A 22,563-nucleotide genomic window follows, 5' to 3' on the forward strand; every position below is an offset into this window, starting at 1 on the left:
CTGCTCACTAACGCATATTTCTTTAAACATTTTTAAGCGTTATGACGTTTTTTTTCCTTTGTTTTACAAGTTTCTTCCCCCTGTTCTGTCTTTTTCTGACACTGTGGGATGGGTGTAGGATTACAAGAAGGTGTTATCTATTCAATCTGGCACACAAAAATGACTTGAGAAAACATTTTTGGATTTAGATTTGTACTTTGTACTTGGCATCCATCTGATGCAGGAGAAAAATAAACCTGTCACCTGTCACTCTAAAACTGTCAAAGCAACACTCAGGGCCTGATGCACTTTTCTGTCAGCCAAACCTGAATGTATTTGGCCAAATTGACTATGATGATGATTACAGTAAGCACTTGCCAAGAGTTCAGTACCTCCACAAAGTGTGCTACATAACAAATAGTGTCACTGTGCAATGCTTGTTCTGTTGGTGTAGATTAAAGAAAGCAGTTTCTATGCAAAAAGCCGCACTGCAAACAATTCCCACTAACACTGGTGTTAATAGCCCTACATAGAGTGGTAACTTCACCATCAGATGAGAGCTGGTGGTACATGTACGACAGTATTTATAACTGTTCTCATGCTCAAACTCTTCTGTGATCAAAACAACAGTTTAGACTCTGAATGACCTAGCATTGATAAATCTGTTTATAAAGTCTTTAATATTATTTTGACATTACAATTTGTAATAATCAGGGGTCAAAGTAGCCAGGAGCTATCAGGTGCACACAGGCTGTGCCATAGTATGCATCAGAAGGTGTTTTGTTTTTCTTTTTTCCAAACAGGCTGCTTTTTGTCAGATTACTCCAGGGTGTAAGCCAAATATAAACTGTGAAATATGTATTACATCTGGAATCAACTGGATCCAGAAATGGTAAGGACTCTCCCTCTCTATTGGGTTCATCATACACTGCCTAGTCAAAAAAAGTCGCCATCAAAAAAAACAAAAAAAAAACACCTTGTTTGACTGCCTTTAGCTTTGATTACGGCATGAATTCACTGTGGCATTGTTTCGGTAAGCTTCTGCAATGTCACCAGATTTATTTCCATCCAGTGTTGCATCAATTTTTCACCAAGATCTTCATTGATGATGGTAGAGTCTGACCGCTGAGCAAAGCCCTCTCCAGTACATCCCAAAGATTTTCAATGGGGTTAAAGTCTGGACTCTGTGGCAGCCAATCCAGGTGTGAAAATGATGTCTCGTGCTCCTTGAACCGCTCTTTCACAATTTGAGCCCAATGAATCCTGGTATTGTCATCTTGAAATATGGCCGTGCCATCAGGGAAGACAAAAATCCATTGATGGAATAACCTGGTCATTCAGTATATTCAGGTAGTCAGCTGACCTCATTCTTTGAGCACAGACTGTTGCTGAACCTAGACCTGACCAACTGCAGCAACCCCAGATCATAGCACTGCCCCCACAGGCTTGGACAGTAGAGCTAAGCATGATGGGTGATCACTTCATCTGCCTCTCTTCTTACCCTGATGGCCCATCACTCTGGGACAGGGTAAATCTGGACTCATCAGACCACACGACCTTCTTCCATTGTTCCAGAGTCCAATCTTTATACTTCCTAATTAAAGCCTTTTTTTTGGTTAGCCTCACTGATTGCTGACTGACAGCGGTCAGACTCTACCATCATCAATGCAGCAAGATGTTGGTGAAAAGTTGATGCAACACTGAATGGAAATGAATCTTGTGACGGGGCAAACAGAGGCAGGATGATGCACAATTCTTTATGAAATCAGCGCAATCCATTCCTGGTGAATTCCTTCGGTGTATATCCTCTTGGTGAATGAAATGTTGTGAAACAGACTCGTAGCAAACAGTCTCCTGAAATGTAAAGTTTTGTTGCTGAAGGCTCACCTTGCAGACAGTGCACAGGACTTCCAACGTTGTCTCACCAGGCTGAACGATGGCCAGGACAGGCTGATTGTTTGGCAGACACACCCAGGAGGGCGTCAGGTAATCAGGAACCCAGATGTCGCTGTCGACGTTTTGCTGAGAAAGACTTTTCACTGAGTCTTCTTTCTCCTTCTGAAAATACAACGCACAGGAAGTTTATGCATCTTTCAACAAACCTTGTGTTTGCTGGGAACAGACAGCTCCTCATAATAAATTCAGTACAATCTCAAAAACCTTTTAGTCCCCAATTTTGTTACCCAGAATGAGAAATCTGAAATCATGTAACAATCTGCCTAATTCTGGATTATTTCTCATCATTTTCACAAAAAAAAACAGATTTTCTTCAACTGATTGGACTAATATGATGGAGGCTGGCCCTGAAAGCAGCTGAAGATTTGATTAAGAAATCTAATCCATTTTCGTTGATGAGGGCCTGCTGATATAATTGTCTCCCTGCGTAGGTGTGTGCTACATGCAGTATGTGAGTGTTTTCACAGCTCAGTGTGTGTGAGTGCAGTCTGTCCAAACCGTAATCTGTAACCTTTAAACCCATCCGTCTGACCGTCAACAATCTGGCAGCTATGTCAGGCTCTCTGCTCAGATTCTGTCACGCTCGTCTTTTCTACTCGACCTCATGCTGTCTGTCACTGATACCTTATCTCCTCCTTTCAGGTAACAGCATCCACACACCCGTTGATTCTTTCATCCTCCCCCCAGTAATCATTCCCTCTCCTTCTGGTGCTCCTTTTTCTTCTATCTGTGCATTGCTTCATCGTACCCCTCCTCCCCATCTTTCATTTGCACCACACAATCTGCTGACTGTTAACAATCTGGCCTGGTGGTCTCTGTTTGGATGAACTTGATGAAGATCCATGAGTGTGTGTGTTTAAACCTGTGTGCTGCTTTTGGTGGAATTCAGACAGAGAAGAAGGCAAAGGGAGCGAAGTCAATGCAAAAACACATTATGGTGCACAGAAACAAATGCACATGCTCACATGTGCAAAAAATAAAAACATAGAGAAAGAGAAAAACACATTTTTCTCAGACAGACAACAGACTGGGGGGCCCTGGACTAGTACCTCCCCCCAACTCCCTGAACTCCCCAGCTCTGCTCGGCACCATCTGGCTCTCCTCCTGGCCCAACCAGGATGCCTCTGCTGGGGGGATGGGGGGTCCCAGGCTGATCACTAAACTCGATTTCGCCTCCATTCCCCCTTTTTCTGTGCCATCAGTGGGATTCCCCAGAACAAACAGAGGTAAAGCCGTCAGATGTGAACGCTTGGAACAAATGTGCTGAAGATGCTCTGTGCTACTGATGCAGCATTTCCAGCTCTGTTTTACAACCAACTGAAGCATGTTGCATGGGATGCATTTCTTTAATGTCATCCCATAGCCTGCCAGCAGAAGCAGAGGCGTGGGTGGAAGGAAATCAATCTCCCATGGTGCCACTGGGGGCCCCTGCAGCCAGAGTAGGATACTGCTGCAGTTTTCTGCTATTTTTTTAAGTTCAGACAGAGGCTTTTCTTCCTCCTCTCTCTTTCCCATCTCTGCTGCCTTTACTGAAAAAACATGTTGTCCTTGCACAACCCATGGGTAATTGGACATTTCTCCTTTACAGTTCATATTAACTCCTCATTAACCAGGCTGAGAAAGGGACAGGAAATCTAACACTCTGGTTGATCTATCTGTCCTTTAAAGTTATTACTCATTATTTGCAACTGTCTCCAAATTGTGATCAGTCCAACAGAGACACACTGGAGCACAGATGGCGTGAAACTGCCCGCTCCTTGGGAGGCAAATGTCTGCGTAATTTGTTGAAACATCAGAGAGCTAATGATCTGAACATATCAAATCAACTTTGTCTCAGAGGGATTCCCAGACAGAAATATCCCTCCAGTCGATGCACTGTGATGCTGATAGATTTGGAATCGCTGGGAGCAAGTGTAAAGAAGAAAATGAGAACGTGTCGACACTGATCTGAAAGTAGCTTTTGACAAGCCAGAAAGGTATAGAGTAAAAAGAAAGGTGTTATTTCTGGTTATGGTAGGCTCAGGCTAGTCTATGAGGAAGGAGAACTTTGACATTTGAGAAAATTAAAGATTCACCTGATAGCATCGAGGAGAGAACAGCATTCTGAGCTTTTTAAATTTTCATAGCCTGCAAATTTCTCCTTTCACTCTGCAGCCAGAAGGGAAGTGAATGTCTGAAAACATTTTTGCAAGAGCTTGGAATGACCTCAAAGAAATGCTTAGTGATGCAGAAGGGCTCAGGGTTTTTGTGTCTTCCTCAGATAACCCCCTTACAGAAGAGCTGAAGCACCAAATAGATCTCGGTTAAGTAAAAGGAGGTGGGATAAACGAGAAATGTAGCTAGCCTTGGGGTCTTAAGGCGACCATAACCTATTATACCAGTACAAAGGTTCATCAGATGCTTCAGTAGTTTTCATGTAAGCTATCGAACAGGCAACAATAATGAGGAATAAGCCTGCAGCTACATGAGCTTTAGGTCTTTGTAGTCAATGCTTTGATAAAAAAGGAAGGAACTTTGAGTAAAGCCTTTAAAAGATTATTACTGTAAGTCTTATAGTATTGGTTGTGTCTTTTGGTTGATTTATAGGCTAGAAACTTCTTAAATAGAGTTAAAACCTATTCACACCCAACTCCTATCTCTGATAAGTATTCCCAATTTTTTTGAAGCATGTTTTGTTTTTTTAAGAAAGGATCACTGAACGGTAATGGTACTTCTAGTGCAGTGAAGATGTCCAACTTACAAAGTGGAGGGACTCCACTCCTCCCTCTCTTTCGCGCTGGATCAAAAACACTATGTACTGCTTAAATTTAGAGAAAATTATGTCTCAATCTACAAGATAAAGAAAACAGATTTAACAGGGTTTAGTGCCCCTTCCTGACTTTTTTCTAGAAACCCAAGACAGACTTTTTTGACTAGCTTTTTTTTTAAATATATGTATTTATTTTTCCTTTTTCCCACTTATTTATTTTATTTTATTATTATTATTATTATTATTATTATTATTATTATTATTATTATTATTATTATTATTATTATTATTATTATTATTATTATCATTATTTTATTTTTTTTATTTTTATTTCTAAATATATATCTATGTGTGTATATGCCTTTCTGTGTATGGATCTATGTATATATATATATATATATATATATATATATATATATATATATATATATATATATATATATATATATATATATATATATATACTCTATCCTTTTAGTGCATTCATTACCTTAGACTAGATTTTATAAAAAAAATAAATTTCTTTAAACTTTCTGTAACCATTTGTTAGTAATTTATGATTTATTGAATGATCAGCTCATTGTGTCGTACTATACCCCTTACTACTTTTGTTATTGTGGGAGGGTGGGCGGATGGGTGGGTGACTTTGTATAATTATTCCTTTGTTGCTTTCTTTTCTTTGAGACCAGTGTTGTTACCCATTGGGGAAAAAAAGTGTTATTTCATGACCAACCTTCTTATTTTCCTTAATATTGATATCAATAAAAAGACCATTGAAAGATGTCCAACTTACAGATTTCTCACTGGAAGAGTCTTCAATCTGCTCCAGGGGCTTCCTTGTTTGCTCCATCTTATCAACAAACACCTGCAACCACACAGAGAAGCATCCAATAAAACTGCATCAAGACACATCACATACAGTACAGTAGTTATTAAGTTTCACATTTCAACTGAACAATTCTGAACATTTATCAACTTGTGAAAAAACTTAAATGCACATTTGGCTGTGTCTTGGAAACAGTACTATGAAAATGTGACAGCAGAAACCTGATTGATTGAAGGATGTCCCACGGTCTTCCTCTTTGAGGTGGTGTCGAGCCCCCAAAGGGACGAGAAGCGGCTCCTGCGTTTGCTGAAAGTTCGAGGCACGGCCTGGTTTCGCTTCCTGAGACTGCTTTCCGTGCGTGCTGATACCTGTGACAGAGAAAGTAAAAGAAAACATGAACCTGGTGGAAAAACCTCCATTGGAGAGTTTATGAAGAAGGAATGCAAAAAGAAACCAGATACAGTAAGAAACTACGCATGTTTGACAGCAGTGAGCGTCTGCGTTTGTCTGAGTCACGTCTAACACCCCGGCATGTAAACAAACCAACACATATAATCACATTTTCAGCAGTGCAGTAGATGCTAATGGCTCTTACTGAACACTTTCAACCTCTCATGTCTTTCGGTGACCCACACATTGAGCTATAAACCACTCCTGGCATTTCTGGGTTAATTCACATTGAACCACTGAGCGATGAGAGCAGCTCTGACTCACTATATGGTTCACAGGAACATACTGTGTTGCACATGTATGTTCCATGAATGTGCACATACTGTACTGGTGTGTGTAGGTGGGTGCTCATTGGTGTCTTCACCTGTCACTGCTCATGAGAAAAACACGTCAAATATAATAGGTCAAACTGTCTTTCAGACTCTTCTTATATAAGCTGCACACAAGAGAAATTCATGCTCCTCTGAACTGATATCTCACTTTGACCTTGAGTATTAAATATCTTGATGAGTTAATGGAATTGCTGAAGAAATAAAGAAATTAGAAAACAAAGAGTGAGAGAAAAAAGTGTAGGAGTTTAACAAGAGGACAGCTTTGCTATAAGAAATGTAATGGTTCATTTTTCTATGTTAAAGCATTTCATTAATTAATCACCATGCTCTTTATTCTGTGACTTTTTCATTCAGTTTTCTCATCACATTATGCATGGCAAATATAAAACTGCCTTTAACAATATGCACATTTAAAGTACTCTTTAACTTATTCACAATTCTGCAATTCAGAAAGGAGAGGAGGGGATGTAATATTGAACTTGGGGATGGAGAATGTGTAAAAAAAGACGCAGTGGAGTGAAACAGAGAGTATGAGAGTGTGAAAAAAAGAGGCGGAGAAGGAGAGACTGTGGGAGATAAAGTAGGAAACAGAGAGAGATGAAGGAAGTGAGGGTGTAGGCAGAAAAAGGAGGAGGGGAGGGGTCAACAGAGCAGAGTGTTAAGCCTGTTTGTGGGAAAGTGCCTCAGGGATGGCAGCTTACTAACAGAGTTCGTATTGATTCACCAATCACAAAAAACACCAGGAACTTCTGATGTTGTGTGTGTCTATCTGTGCGTGTATGTGTGTGTGTCTTTAAAGAAGTACTGTTCCCACCTCCTTCACTCCACTGTTCTCTTTGTTTCCTGGCTGCATGTTTCACAGCAGCATGTATATCATTCCATCCTCAGGAATTTTTCATTCTGTACATTCTTGAGACGCTCGAGGTGACGACGCAAGCACAGAGCAGAGCATTGGGCTCATGATCTGGCTTTTGGCCACATACTAAAACAGTCAACATCAGGTGTGTTTGTGGAGAGAATGATCTGAATGTGATAGGTAATGACAGTGAGTGTGCAGGTATGTTAATGTGAGCAGGTATCTGTCTCCTTGAATTTAGTCATCCTAACAAGGAGCTTGTGTTCAGTGAAAGGTCTGAACAGCAATTTTTTTTGGTTTTAACACACAACCAGAGTCAATCTGAAACAGAGTGAAAACAAAGGCTCCATAAAAACTAATGATTCTACAGCTGCTGTTAGCACTGCCAAGGATTTTAATTGAACCTCTGATTTGAAAGCTTTAAAATGTGTCTAAAAATGATCCCAAGACAACCCAAATTGTTTTGCACAAAAGGGAGATTTACTTCTTCCAGCCTGTTGTTGCAAGTTCACTAACTATTTTTTTTCAGACTTTGAGAAAGCTACAAAGATCATCAGGCCTAGTTCAAATGGACTGACCGACAGTGGGCTGTTTTTATGTCATCATCTTGTCTTTGGCCTCTCAAAGCGCTTTTATATCTTTGTCGCATTAACCTGTTTTCATTCATATACTGATGGCTGCTATGTGAGGAGTCCACCAGTTTTAAATAAACCCACTCACACACCAAAAGCTAAGCATCAGGGGCAGTTTGGGGTTTGTGTTTTGCCAAAGGGCACTTCTGTATGTGGACACTAGGATCTGGGATTTTACCCTCAACCTTCAGTTTACAGTTCTAAAGTTCCATAGTTTCATTTAGCAGACACTTTTGTGTGGATATTCCCCCCCCCCTCTTTTTTTTTTTTTGAATAATGTAGAATAATCCAGCCAACTAACCACAATCAATTGCTGCAACAATATACTTCAACCTCATTAAGTCCCTTTTTTACTTTTGGGAGATGTCTGAAAAGCAAAAAAGGGACTATGTGGATAGTATAGACTTGGGTAATTCATTCCACCATTTCGGCACAACAGAGGAGAAGAGTCTGGCTAGTGATTTGGAGCCCCGCTGGGCTGGGAGCACCAGGCGTCTTTCACAAGCAGAGCGTAGTGGGTGAGACGAAGTGGAGACCTGGAAGAAGGACCCCAGGTAGGAAGGAGCCTTTATCATCAGTGATTTGTAAGCCAGAAGAAGAGCTTTGAATTTGATTGGAGCTGCTACTGGAAGCCAGTTTAAGAGACAACTGATTCAAAAATTGAGCCACACTTTCTGTTGGCTGCAACATTCTGTTGGTCTCCAGAAATGTGGATTTAGACAACAAAAATCAAATTAGTACATCAGTACCAAGCATCTCAGGGAAGCTGCAAAAGATTTTTTAAAAAGTCTAACAAATGATCTGGGGTTCATCATTTCTCTCGCTCATTTGTGGTTTCTGCTTATGTAATATTTCTTAGGTTTTAGTTTGTTTTATCCTCAGGCTACACTCATCGGCTTTTAGTTTGCACATTTGTCAGACAAGCCAAAATTCTTGCTTTCAGTAGGCGTACAGTATGTGACAGGATGCTCACTCTGCCAGTTAAACACACCCACTTCACAAACTGAACTGGTGTAGAGGGCCTGGAAATGGGAACTTCTTACGCAATGCAATGGAGCAAGTTAAGACATGCAGGACAGAATTTGAGTTGTGGAATTTGTGGTATTGAAAATCAGCGTGAAGTACTAGGAGGGTGGGTGGACTTTATTAATCTTACCAGTGCGTGGAAGGAAGAGACAGAGAAGATGCCCAGTCGTCCCATAGCCAGCTTAGTGGGACGGGAAGCGAAGCCCAGCAGGCGTTTGGGGTTTGGAGGTTCACCGCCCTGCAGGCTGGCCAGGTAGCATCGACAGCGGAACAGATCTATGTGAAAACGCTCCAAGTTCTGCTCCCACAGGAAGATCTAAAAGAACCAGAAACAAATGAAAAGTATTTTAAGTGTCATCTATCAAACCACACTAAGCAATCTGTACAAAGAAGATGAAATATGCATGAAAAGATCTCTTTATTGGATCGTTTTTGCTCATTGCAGGAGGAGTGAAATGTGGGAGTGCTGCAGGCCCTGAAGAGTGGTATTACTCACCAACACAAGCCCTACCAGCCCTCGACCTGCTGTTCTATGTGCTATGTATCACAGGGTGGGCCATGGGAGGTGGAACACAGTGACACACACACACTCACACATGCAGACTGATACTTGAAATGAAACACAACTAATTTGCTGCAGTTCCTCTTTATACCTATCTATTCCAGGACAAAATGAAAGCAATGCTTCTCCTTTCAGTTTGACATAGCTCCCAGGCCTTTCTCTTTAAATATTTTACATTTTGGGGATTAAAGTAGTTCCAGATAAAGATCTGAAAGTCAGATAATGATATAATCAGTCACTCAGATTTAAGCTTCTACTGCTTTGATCTTTAAAATTCACTTAATGTGACTTTAAAGACAGAAATCAAAAACCTGTTTTTATAAAGATAAATTGTTCTGCATGATGAAGGCCCTGGAACTTTTATGAGTTTTTTTTTTTCGATTTTTGACAGTCAGCCATATGCCACACACATACAAAGACATGGCTAAAACAAGAGGCCTTTTTTTTTGTGCACATTCTTTAACTCTCATGCCATGTTTACATGCAAACCTGCTTTGACATCTAGCTCCAGACATGCATGGAGTGTTGAAAAAGCTGAAGACTGGCTGAATGTGCACGAGCCTTATGTAAGAGGAGCTTTGAAATTCCAGCTGCGACTTGTTTCAAAACATCCATCAAATACGGGAGGATTAGCAAGAGACTTCAGGTTCACCTGCTTGCTAATGTGTGCATCGCATGGCTTTCAACATGTGTTTCAAATATTCTGCATCGTGCTACACTTGGATGTGTTTCTAATGAGTACCAGTCAGAATATTTCAAACCATCTGTTTTTGAAAGTGTTTTTTGAGAACATTTGTCAGGATGACGCCATGCAGTGGAGGTGATTTACTGCATAGAGTTCAGTGTGGAACATGCAGCACAGTTCAAAGGTGCAAAGATGTGCATCTGTAAAGACCCCCTTGGTTTTTCCACTTCTTCTTGTGTCTTTTATGTTATTTTTGATTCCTCCGTCTTTGCACCTCCTTATCATTCCCGTATAAACAGAAGCTTTGATCTTTCTGTGTTTTTATACCTGCTCCAGTATGGTCTTCCTTTTTTTGCCGTCGGTGACAGTAGACAGCTGCATGTCTCCCATCTTCTTCATCTTCTCGTCCATGTCAATCTTCTGTTCCAGCTTGCGGATCTCGGTTCGCAGCAACCGCACTGTATCCTCCCTGTGATGCTGTCGAGCCAGGGCGGCGGCACACGCAGAGTGGATTGCTGTGATCCAGTTTTCCAGTTCGGTTTGGCCTGACGTCTGGAAAAAAAACAAATGAGGAAGGGAGAAAGAGATTAGTGACTTTTGACAGAATCAGGCAACGCTTTAAAAAAGGTATCAATAGAAATGAAAAGAAATTAGGAAAGTGACAGCCATTATCAGCCTCTGTAATGGGGTGGTCATTATAATCTCATCATCATTTTATCACCAGTCATTGATTGAATGCCACTGTGGACAGCTGCCATGAATATAGATAGACACATTTTAACATTACACAGTGGTCACTGTGGTGGATCACTGCCACAGAATGACATGTGGCCTTTAAACATGTCAGACTTATAACGAACACACAAACACAGGACTGGCTTATGTCCCACACATGGCTAAATGTCATGTGCGCGTGTGCCACACACAGACAAATCTCCCAAGGGACATCAGGACCATCCCTCTGCCCAGCTATCTCTGTATTTGCTGGTGAGCTACGGTGTTGTCTTTGGTAGCAAAGAACCTACTGAACAAAGCCTTGTTTCTGGCTAAATGTTCAAACTGTTAGACCTTTGTAAGGATATTCACTGACATGTCTCATGGATTTTCAACATCACGTGTTGCCCCCACCTGGAAAAGGAAAGCGTCTCCCACTGAGTTGCTGAGGCAGAATACAAAGTCCTTCTTCGGGTGTTCAGGCACAGCCTGGACGATGCTATTCTCCACCCACAGGGCATGTTTAGGAACGCTGTTGTGGTCGATCCCAGAGCGACAGTCTGACTCATACAGGAAGAGAGTGCAGCCTTAAAGAATAAAGATAAAAACAGGGAGATGAATACAGGTGCAGTATTTGTAATTTATTTCATGTTTTGAAGCCACTTAGCCAAACAAGGCTTTTGAGCAATACACTGCTGTGATACATGACAGACATAAGGGCAGTAGGCAGGCAGAAGGCAGCTGCAGATGCTGTATCTTGTGCATTTCACACGGATGAGATTGGATTAGACATGGTTGCCGCTGGAAAATTAAATTGTGATGAGGCTGAGGAGAGGAAATGTAAGACCACACACAGAAGAGGGTGAGAGGAGGGGAGAGGTGACAACCAAGGGCACAGACTGTGTGGAGACTGATGTGATTACAGTATAACAGAAGAGAGAGGGGGAGATTATACAGGCTGAGGTCAGAATAAGATGTGTGTTTCAGAGAGACATTAAAGCAGGATGCTTCAGTTTGGAGTTAATTTCTGGCCATATTTGAGTCTGAATTTAATTTATTGTCAATTTTCATTACTAATCTGCCAAATCAATAATCTAGTTGGTGCAGTGTTACAGAAGCACTTTTGGTTAACAGGATTGCAAGTTTGCTGTTATCGTAGGGTTAAACAGTAAAAGCATCACAGTATTGGAGTTTATGCATCACCTTTCAGAGAGACCCAGTAGTGCTTCCATTTGCGCTTTGTTGCAGGTTCCACCTTTTTGTTCTTCTTATGAACCAAGAAATTCTTCACAGCCAGCGCCCCTGCTTTCCTGACCGTTCCCTGAGCAGAGCCAATCAGAGAATCCAATGGATACGCACTACTGAGAGTACCGCTACTCTGCTCGTCACTCACAGCTGAGCTCGCCTCCTCTGTGAAATCCCGAACCTGCTGCGTCTAGGAGGAGGAAAAAAGGAAAATGAAGCAGTGACAAACATTGTCTCTATCAGTGTTAATGAAGGTAGACAAGAGAAGGGGATAACGCAAAGTAACTAACCCAGGCTTGATTGTCCAGTTCCTTACGGAAATTTTCATACACTCCTCCCCGGACTCCCTCGCCACCCCGTCCATCGCCTCCTGCGCTGCTGCTCCCGCTGTCGCTCCCGTTGAAAACACTGCTCTCTGTAGCCGAGTACACAGAGAAGGAGGCAGACATGGCCTTGCAGCGACGTGTCACCAACTCTCCTTCTCCATCCATCTCTGTGGTAACACCATCAATGCCACTGTCGCCATACTCACTTCCCTCCCCCAAAACACCTGAGATGTCCTGAGAAAAACAACAAAGAACAAACTCATGGGTGATAAAACATTTGGATACCTTAAATATCCACATTCATTACAGAGACATCACTGAACCTGACCTGATTCAGGGTTTATACCTGTCTGTGTTTACATGTGTGTGCTGCACATGTTTACAATGCATTTCTGCTTAAAAGAGACTTTTCACTCTGATCTAAATATTCTCTGTGCCTTCACACACTTCTCTCACCAAACTGAGACTCCCTCTGTTCTTCTTCTTTTTGTTTTGCTATGTTGTGGATCTATTTATATCCGCTCTAACAAGCCCCTCAGCCTGGCTAGATGAATTTATAATGAACACTTAGGATGCTCCAGCATCCAAGGGTGCTTGGGGGTTGTGGGAAAGAAAACCCTGTTTCACTCCTTCAGTACTTCCGTTTTGTTTGGCAACTTTTTCATTAACCAATGACAGAAAGTTACACAAGCAGATGGATATACTTTCATGTGTCTTAGAAAGAAATCTCATGTTGATTTATTCCCATATGACTTCAGTTTTTCTTCTACTTTGAGTGAATGTGCTTCTGTAAGATCAAAAGAAAAGCTGTGTGTGTCTTTGCATGTTATCATAGTGTGTGTGATTAGTGAAGGAAGCATGAAAAATGTTATGCTTTAATTTCTGGAGGAAGGAATGAAGAAACCAGGCCAGCATTGAACAAGTAGCCCCACAGCAACTTTCTATCTATCTCCTTGTAATCCCTTTCTCCTCTACATAAATAAACAGGCACTCTTGGATATGCATACGCATAAGACGCCTACACACAACAGGAGAGCATGAGCACACAGGAAATGTGTGGTAGTCATCAAATTTTTAATCTGTGAAGGATTTTTATGTCCGTGAAACTTCAGGGATACAACAGTTACAAAAGTGAACACCTTAAACCTGATTACTTAGTTGTTTGCTGTATATGTTTGTTTGTGCATTCATAAAGTCTGCCCTCACCTGAGTGGTTTGAGCACGGCGCCCTTGGAAAGCAGGGCACGGTGCAGCCGGTATGCCCAGTCCTGACAAGCCTTCAGACAGGCAGTGTGAGCGTCGACAGGGGAGCGTGAATGCTCCGTACCCGCCACCATCCTCCTCAGTGGGAGACATCAGCCCCTCCTCTCCCTCCCCGTCTTCGTCGCACTCTGCCTCTCTGCGGTTTTTAGCAAAGCGGCTCCTCTGCCCCCTGAGGCCAGGACTCTGCTGGCTGCACAGATGGTCCAGAGACGATGCCCTTTCAGCAGAGCCTGCAACACACACACACGCACAGGTGGTCATTGCTGAGCAGTGTGTGCAGTTGTCTGCAAGCTAAATGAAGGTTGTGTTTTCTGATTACTGTCAATTACTGTCAGCCTACTTTGGAAAATTTGACGTGTAAATTAACCTTCTTCTCTGTGTCTGGATCCTCCTGTAAATCTGTATGACTTTCTTAGTGAACAGAGCTGTGTGTGTGTGGGTGTGAGCATGGGTTAGTGTGTGTCTCTGAAGCAAGCCCATCCATTATTCCAAGCTAGCCGGCCTCCTGGGGCAGCACTTACACCTTCTGCAGTTTAGTTACCAGCTACCGCCTGCTGTTCAGCTGAAATCCAGCAGCTCCTGCACAGTGCCAGTTAACTTAACAACCCTGTGATCAAGTGAACTGCTGCAACTGTGGGAAGGAAGGTAACCTTCAATCAGCAGGTTTTCTCAGATGTGTTTTTCAGAGTGTCTGCAATTTCTTCTCATCTGCCTTCTCCTAATCACGTGGAAGTGAATCAAATCAGGCTAACACCCCTGAACACAGGCACAGATATACCAAGAGTGCATATTCCAACCTGAAAATCTGAAAAAAATACATCTGTATCTTGTCTACACCTCTTTATGAATAGAAAAACGATAGTCGGAATGATTTCTGGAGTTTTCTGGATAAAACTCCCCAAAAATGTTACATCTGTGAGTTCACCTGTCAGTGCACTGATACTAGTTTTCCATCACACATCACAACACTTGTTTTCTATTTGAAGTTTAGATACTTACACCCTAAAAAAGGAAGTTAAAGAAGCTGTTTTTGTGGTAACTTGGTTTTACAAAGGTTTAGTAGTTTTAGTGTTTATCATCCTCACCAGCGCTGCCTCGAGGGCGAGTAAACTGCTCCTCCTCCTCCTCTCCTCCATCGATCATTTCCTCTGTGCTGGTTAGATGCTCCTGGCTCAGATCAGACAGAGAGAACTCCAGGCTGTCTTCCCGCCACATGTCCGCCGACTTTGACCTCTTCTTTTTAAAGCTCCCTCCATCCCGTGGTCCCTCAGTCATGCGTTGGAGATACCTTTCCTCTCCGATTATATCCCCCTCTCCCTCCCCCATGGAGTCCTCTCCTCCATCATGAGCCAGAGTGTCAGCCTCTGAGGTTTCAGGAGTTGGCGTGGCTAAAGGGTCGTCATCCTGTTGATAGGACTCTGGTCTCATAGTCATAGCGACACGTTGAGTCCAGTGGGGGTTGATGCCGAACTCTCCAAACTCATCTGCGGCGTTGAAAGGTTCCAGTCCGTTCTCTGCTAAGGATTGTGGGATGCTTGGGGTGCTGGAGGAGCGAGTTGAGGCCTCAGAGTTTCTGTGCTCTTGCTTCACTGAAGAGGAGTGCCGGGAACGTCGGGTAATTTGCTGCTTGTTGGAGAGACGGAGTGACCGGGACGTGTGTTTGCGGGAGAGATGTCCTGTCACATCACCATAGAAACCACTGTCCCCATTCTGACTCTCCACATTTCCCATGATTCAACTGAAGACAGAAGAAGAGAATTAAAGTTATCAACCATTATTTTTTTAGGCTTTGAGTGAAACTTCTCACTCTGTAAAGAAATGAGGAATGTTTGTTATTAATATTAAATGTTCTTTGACATATCTGACTTTTAAAACTCTAGGTACCTTAATCTTACTTTATTTTGTGTTGCTAGGCGCCGCCCTGTTGGCTATGGCTGCCTTTTGCACCAGCTCTCTCTTCTTTGTCAGTTTCTTGTAATTTTTGTCTCTTTTTCGTAATCTTTGTATTTGGAGTGGATCATTACTTTTTATGGCTCATTCGTTGGTCATGGACACAAAACTTTTTGTGGCTTCAGGGATGTTTTTACTACCCGGTGTTTGTCTGGAGATCTTACATGTAACCATGACTGCATTGTTTACATGTGAACTCAGCAGTTTGCAGCCTGTAGCATGTCAATGCTAACTGGTGCAAGGCCTGATGTCTCCCCACAAGGTGAGGAGGAGGAGGTGAGGACGACGTGCTGGTTCTCAGGTGTGAGCTAAGAAGCAACGACATGGACCTGTCCTTCCATCCATTGCTAATGGGAACATAAGATCTATCTCCAATAAGATGGAGCTAGCTAGCTGTGCTAACCCAGTAACGGAGGGAATACCAGAAGGCAGAGTAGCATCATGCTATTCACAGACATGGCTAACAGAGCTAACATCAGACACCAACGCCACATTGGAAGAGCTTCACCTGCTGTGAGCAGATAGGATCTAGGAGACAGAGATGGAGCACGACTCAAGACGCTCAGTCCTGGAGCCTGTGGAGGTGGAGGCTGGCTGAACTGGAGAATGATGGACAAGCTGTCATCATCTATTTTCTTATGGACCTTTTTGCACTTTCTATACACTTTCTTACTTTTGTTTTCTTGATTACTGCTGTGACTTTGTTGTACTTGTTACAATGACAATAAAGTTCTATTCTATTCTATTCTATTCTATTCTATTCTATTCTATCTTATATTCAATTACAGAACCAATACACCACACAAATTCAATTAAAACTTGAAAAACAACTTCTTTTCAGGGATCATTTTTTGCTAACATAAGGAACACACTCAGCTTAAGTCATCATCCTCTCACAGTCTTACCTCCCACTGACACTGGCATGCTTACTGTGTCACATTTATGGCTGAAAACCAGGTCAATCTGTGTGCTGGATGAATGGCTAACATTTGGCTGCCCGTTAATCGTCTGTGTTTGGTGAAAGGTATTCAGGGTGTCTTTGAACGCTTTGTATAGTTGAGCTGTCAAGCAAATGAGATCAGGCGTCCACAGCTGAGGTGGAAACTGCATGGCCAGGATTTGGCTGATTTAACAGACTCAGAAAGTTTGGTAATTTGTCAGGGAGAACTCACCAGAATGGGGTAGCATGAGGACAATAAAGCTCATTTAAAATGTATTTAGAGCATACACATCTTACATCTCACAGAGGCTTTGCAAGAGTACTAGTAAAGGACTCAGAATGCTTTTAAAAAGAAGTACAAAGAGATTAAAATAAACATTTTCCTTACACTACTTAAAAGCTACTTTTCATCATAATACATACAAATAAGCATAGCTACAAAGAACAAATGGACCGTGACAATCCTGTCTGCAGTATTTCCAGCTCTCACTGCTGTTAAATTATCAGTTTTACTGCCCAAAACTATCAAACATATCAGTCTTTTGCTGCATTCTTCCAATCTCCTTCATCTCCTGCTTCCTGTTATATAAGCAGATGGAGCTGCTGAGTCAACTGCTGTCAGATCAGTTGATCCTCTGTGAGTCACACATCATCAAACCCACACCATCAGGTTCTCAGTGTAGGCTCAAACTGCAGAGGGAGAGAGACTGAAAAAATGTGCTCTATCACATTAAAAAAAATGTGTTCAAGCAGTTTATTTAATCTTGTATTCAGAACTCGCTCATTGCTAGCTGAAACAAGCAAAAGTGTTTATGTAAGCTGGTGGAATTTTGCAATTCAATACAAAATCAAAGGTTATTAGGGATTACAGTGATGACAGACTGGTGTGAACAAGCCGGGGTTACCTGTAGTTAAGCAGCATCACCAGCTTCTCATCATCAGGATGGTGTCATCTTTCACAGGCTGCATGATCCTCCACACATCCTCAAACGACAGTCAGTTCGCCCTGAGAGGAACAAGAAAAGAGAGAGTGAGGTATTTCAGGGGAGCTCTCACAACTTCAAAGTGACCCTGTGTGTCAAAGGCACACTGAGGAGGAGACAGAAGGCGAGGAACTGGAGGGTTGCTCTGAAACTTCTGCATATCTGCCAGGTACCTCATATAAAGTGCGTGACGTTGAGTTGAAAAGAAAGCTATGAGGAGAGGGGGATTCAAAAGGATGAGAGACAGGATAAAGGATCAAAGACGGTGAAGGGAGCTGTGGTCAGTGAGCCTGGAGTCCTTAAAAAAAAGGCAAATTAATCAAAAACTCACAGATTGTCAAAAACAAAGCTCAGTGGTGTTGTCAGGGCCAAAAAAGTGGGGAGGGGGCATCACAAACAATCACAGTTTCTTTGAAGAGCACCCTGAAAGTCAGTGCCAACTCAAAACCATGCAGACATGTTTGAGCATGTGCCCCAAACATTAGGGAAAAACACCCCTTGTTTCCCTGCAGACAAAGAGCCTCGTACACTCACACACTCACACACTGGATGTGAAGTGACAGAAGATGAAAGCAGCTATGGAGAAATGATTTAAAGCTTAAGAGTCAATTAAATGATCCTTGCCAACACGACCTAATTTTCCTTAATACCAGCCATGAGCTGCTCAAAGAAGACTGTGATTTCCATAATGTGCCATGCATGGAGTGAAGGTATGCAAGTGTGAGCACGCCAGCTTATGAGCAGCTCTGTACATATTTTTAGCAAACAACTGGAAAAAACACAATTTATTTTTGAGTTACAAGAATCCAACCAAATATAGCTGATGATCCTTTTTAGCAGGATGGGTAAAGCAATCAGAGGCCTGAACCTAGGGGGCTGACTGTTGCTCTTATTGCTGCAAACACAGCTATCAGATGTGATTGTGTTTTGATGAGCCAATAACCAGGAAAATAAAATCTCTTTATGATCATGTAAAAGACACTTAAAGAGAGAAAATACAGCCCTGATCAATGGTGAAGCAGATGTCAATGAGCACAGGGTCCGTCCAGATTGCAGTTATCTGCCGAATTATGATTACTGGCAATGTTTCATGCAATTGTTCCATCTGGTCAACAGAGCTGGCATGAGAATATCATTACTTTGACTACACTTTGACTACAGCTGCTGCTCTTATGGTTGATAAAAACCAAATAATGCTGTCAGTGTTTGTATTATTAGTTCTCAGTTGTAGAAAACAGAGAGGAGGAGTATGTAACAGTGAGATAAGCGAAGACAGTTAGTAAGTAAGCAAGTAAAGGAGTGCTAGAGCTGCACTCATTTTGACTTAGCTCAAAAATTAAGACAGTTTGTGTTTGGTGGACTATTTCTTTGTTGTAGAAATGCTTCTTTAATGGTAGAATTGGTTGTTTGGCATTGACAGAGAGGATTTGGCAAATTTTTCATGGGCATAACCCACAAAGCCTTACTGATGGCACTGCTGCCCCCATGCCTCGGACCCGGATAAGCTGAGGTAAATGAGATGAGATGAGATAACCCACATATTCAGCTTTGCTGCTCATCTCACTAGAATATTACAAATGTGGCTCCATTTAAAAGAGAATTAAATAGACTTTCCCACACCGTGCTGTTTATTGCCAAGGAGCAATGTTACAACAAAATAATCTATCAATCACAAACTGTCTTACTTTTTGTGCTTATTTTTTATGTGCATAAACTTAAGTCAATTAACTTCCCAATGTGGCCCTAAAACACATATTTCAGCACATAGCAGTTCTTGCTCGAAAACCTCATAAAGTTTTCCACAACTAGCCAGAAATATTTTTAAAATTCACTGCAACAGGGACATTTATGTAATGCAGGGAGTACAAAACTGCAAAAGCAAAACATAACAGGATGGATAATGATGATTCTCAGAGAAAGAAGAAGTATTTTTAAGGAGCAAAGTGAAGATGTCAGCACAGCCATCTGTTAAGTAAAGCGTAGGTTTCATTGCTTCCTAGTAACCAGTGACTCATTGGCCCCTTTTCTGCCAACACAGTTGTCCGTCAGGAAACACTTCACAGAGCCAGGAACATGTATGAACAAGTAAGGCCAAACAATCCAAGGACAGAGCTCCTTGAAACTTCCAGAAAATTTCATGGGTGCTGATGCAAAAAGAAGCTCATGTTTAACTTCCACCCCGACATAGCACCATGGCAGCATGTGTCTCCATTTATGTATCCAAACATTTACCGCAGCTTCTGCAGCAAATGTTACCCCCCGATGTGGGAAGCGGTTACATAAGCTAAACTTGACCCTGATACTTCTCCACCTCCTCCTCTTCTTCTCATATTCTCTCCTTCCCCTCTTCATTTCTTGTCCTTCCTCAGCTTATCCAAGCCCACATGCTGGCCACCCACCCTTCCAAAACAAACAGGAACACACAAAAAGATGCAGGGTATTAATGATGATGATATTACTGACGATGATTCACAGATACAGGATATTTACTTTGGAGCTAGTGCTGCTTACTTTTCCATCTATCTTTGGTTGAATTTGTTGAGAACATGTACAAACATAAAATCAGAAATGATTTAGAGAAAGATCAGAAAGCAATTTCACCTAATGATAAAAAAAGGTGATCTAGGTAACTCTGAGCATTACTATTACTCATCCCTCTTCACGTCTCCTGTACAAATTCAGTGGAGTGAAGGTAAAAAAAACACACCCAGGCCAAACAAACAAAACAACCCCCCCCGACACAACACAAGGGACATCAAACCGCAGCCTTTCCTCTGGCGCTGTACAGTCGAAAATGTTTAGTCTCTTCATTTTTTCCTCTCCCTTTGCCCTGCAGCAAAGCATGGAGGAAGGAGGAGGTTAACGAAGGGAGGAGGGGGGAGGAACTCTCTGCTAAACCCCTGTAGAGCTAAGAGGTGAGGCAAAGCTGGAGGCAAAAACACATACAGAGGGAGGGATGGAGCAGAGGTTGATTTAGGCAGAGGGGGAAGGAGTGATAAAAAAAATATTGGGGTTTGGTGCTATGAATAGAAGTTTATATAAAAGAGGAAAAACAGGGTGGAAATGAGGAATTAGAGTGAGAGACAGACAGAGAGACAGGCAAGGGGAGATAGACAGAGAGACATTGGGGGGTCCTATTGTTGCTGAGCTATAAGTGGATAAGTAGACATGTGCTCTGGCTGCCTCTCTTTGGGTTTAATTGAGGGAGCCGAGACAAAAGGGGAAACATAATTATTCGCTCTCTTTCCCTCAGTCTCTCTCATTCTCGCAGTATATTAACACATTGAGAGAGTGTATTAACACAATGGGCAGCGCAACAGCAGCCAGAGCATCATTACCATGCAGGCATGCCCACTCACAGACACACACACACACACACACACGCAGACACACACACACACACACACACACACACACACACACACACACACACACACACACACACACACACACACACACACACACACACACAACACAAACACACACACACACATACAAACAAAGAGGGGATAAAGAACAATGCTGGTGAAAATGAAACTCCATACTGGTGAAATATTTTACTAAATACAAAATTTAAAATCAAAACAACAGAAAAATTAAAGCTATGCCGCTTTATGGTAGATGTTCTATTTACTGAATTCATCAACACTGACCTTGGAGATATGCATTCATTATCATTAGGGATGCACTGATCCAACTTTTCTGGTTCTGATACCAATACCAGTACCTGGGCTTTAGGTATCGACCAATACTGACCCGATACCAGTGTCAATATTTATTTAAACTATAAAATATTCAAAAGTTTACCTGTAAAACAAAGCTTCAGCATGTCCATGAGTTTATACTCAAATGTAAATTTTTATACCCTGTTGACTGGTGATGCAGCAAAAGACAAAGAAAGTGCATCACAGGAAACATATCAAATCAAGTAGCCTAGAGCGCTGGTTAAAAAAAAGCCCAGAGCTGGTTGCCTGGATTGGCACCATAGATCGGCCCTTTCCCACTGGGACTGATCCTGCTCTTGGGGGGTATACACCGATACCCAATACCTGGATCGGTATTGGTACATGCCTAATTGTTATATGACTGTTTTTGATAAAATACTGGATCTGATTGGTCAGAGCTTTGACGCAGTGGTCTGATACTATGTTAGTACACTTTTGCATCCAAGCTTCAGTGTTGCTCTGCAATACTTGTCTAAAACTCTTGATTTCTATACCAGTCAGATAACCTGTTTCCAGTCCTGTTATGTTTTCCGCTTGCTTGTCCATTGTGAACTAATGCAACTTTGGGCATGTTATGTTGAAGTAGGGCTGATAAATGCTTAAGTTGATTGCACTGCAATTACTACTGAGAGAAGAAGAGAGGGGAGGTCAAGGAGATGAAAAGTACGCCCCATGTACGGCTGATGTTTGACTGTTCTGTAAATTACTTGATGCAGGAAAAAACATGCTGCTCCACAGACCAATCACAGGGCTTCAGTCTTAAGACAGCATTTCCAATATGGTGCAGCTGATGAAAAACTGCGTTAGAAATATATGGATGACACTGTGGGGACTAGGGCCATGTATTTTACAGTGGGGTAATCAGTGTTTGTGATTTTAGTGGATAAAAACAGTGGAGATTTTTCAGGAGACACAAAGCTGTAGAGAATGAATAGAAGATATGAAACTAAGGATGATGCAATTAAAAGGACAGGGTATGGATATAGGTGTGGTGCTGATTCATACCTGACCTGTTCACCTAGTTCTCCTTCACCATCAGTGTAAATGGTATTTAAATGATAGTAATAACAACTAGCTAAGCTAACCCTGTTATGGGGTAAGAATAATACAAGTTTTGGAGGTAAAACACAAATTTCTCTGATTTAACTATGACTGGCACTCATCAGTCTTTTAGCACTTAACTGATGTTTTCAGTGATTTTCCTGCTTTTTAATTTACATGAGTCCAATTCATTTTTGGCATCAATTAGTTATGGTACCATATATGTAAAACTGCATTTTAGGCGGTGTCAGGGCAACTTTGAGACCTCACATTGTAAAAGACTCTTCCGGATGGGTATGATGGTGGTAAACTTTGAGAAAGAC

At 41.9% G+C, this 22,563-nt stretch overlaps 1 protein-coding gene across 1 annotated transcript in view; it reads right to left on the minus strand.

Annotated features, from left to right (window-relative positions):
* LOC141791392 (rho guanine nucleotide exchange factor TIAM1-like) overlaps window positions 1–22,563 on the minus strand; it is a 61,484-nt gene that overhangs the window by 25,543 nt on the left and 13,378 nt on the right. The window contains exons 2-12 of the mRNA XM_074671819.1: window positions 17,397–17,497; window positions 14,687–15,339; window positions 13,545–13,831; window positions 12,303–12,572; window positions 11,971–12,202; window positions 11,182–11,354; window positions 10,381–10,605; window positions 8,937–9,122; window positions 5,732–5,878; window positions 5,478–5,549; window positions 1,867–2,037 (exon numbers count right to left, since the gene is read on the minus strand). Of these exons, the coding sequence (XP_074527920.1) occupies window positions 1,867–2,037; window positions 5,478–5,549; window positions 5,732–5,878; window positions 8,937–9,122; window positions 10,381–10,605; window positions 11,182–11,354; window positions 11,971–12,202; window positions 12,303–12,572; window positions 13,545–13,831; window positions 14,687–15,332 (2,409 nt within the window). The 5' untranslated portion in view covers window positions 15,333–15,339; window positions 17,397–17,497. The remainder of the gene's footprint in view (window positions 1–1,866; window positions 2,038–5,477; window positions 5,550–5,731; window positions 5,879–8,936; window positions 9,123–10,380; window positions 10,606–11,181; window positions 11,355–11,970; window positions 12,203–12,302; window positions 12,573–13,544; window positions 13,832–14,686; window positions 15,340–17,396; window positions 17,498–22,563) is intronic.

The sequence above is a fragment of the Halichoeres trimaculatus genome, unplaced genomic scaffold, assembly GCF_033239565.1.
Source record: "Halichoeres trimaculatus isolate MK-OKI-2021-1 unplaced genomic scaffold, fHalTri1.1 fHalTri1_scaffold_6, whole genome shotgun sequence".
Lineage (NCBI taxonomy): Eukaryota > Metazoa > Chordata > Actinopteri > Labriformes > Labridae > Halichoeres > Halichoeres trimaculatus.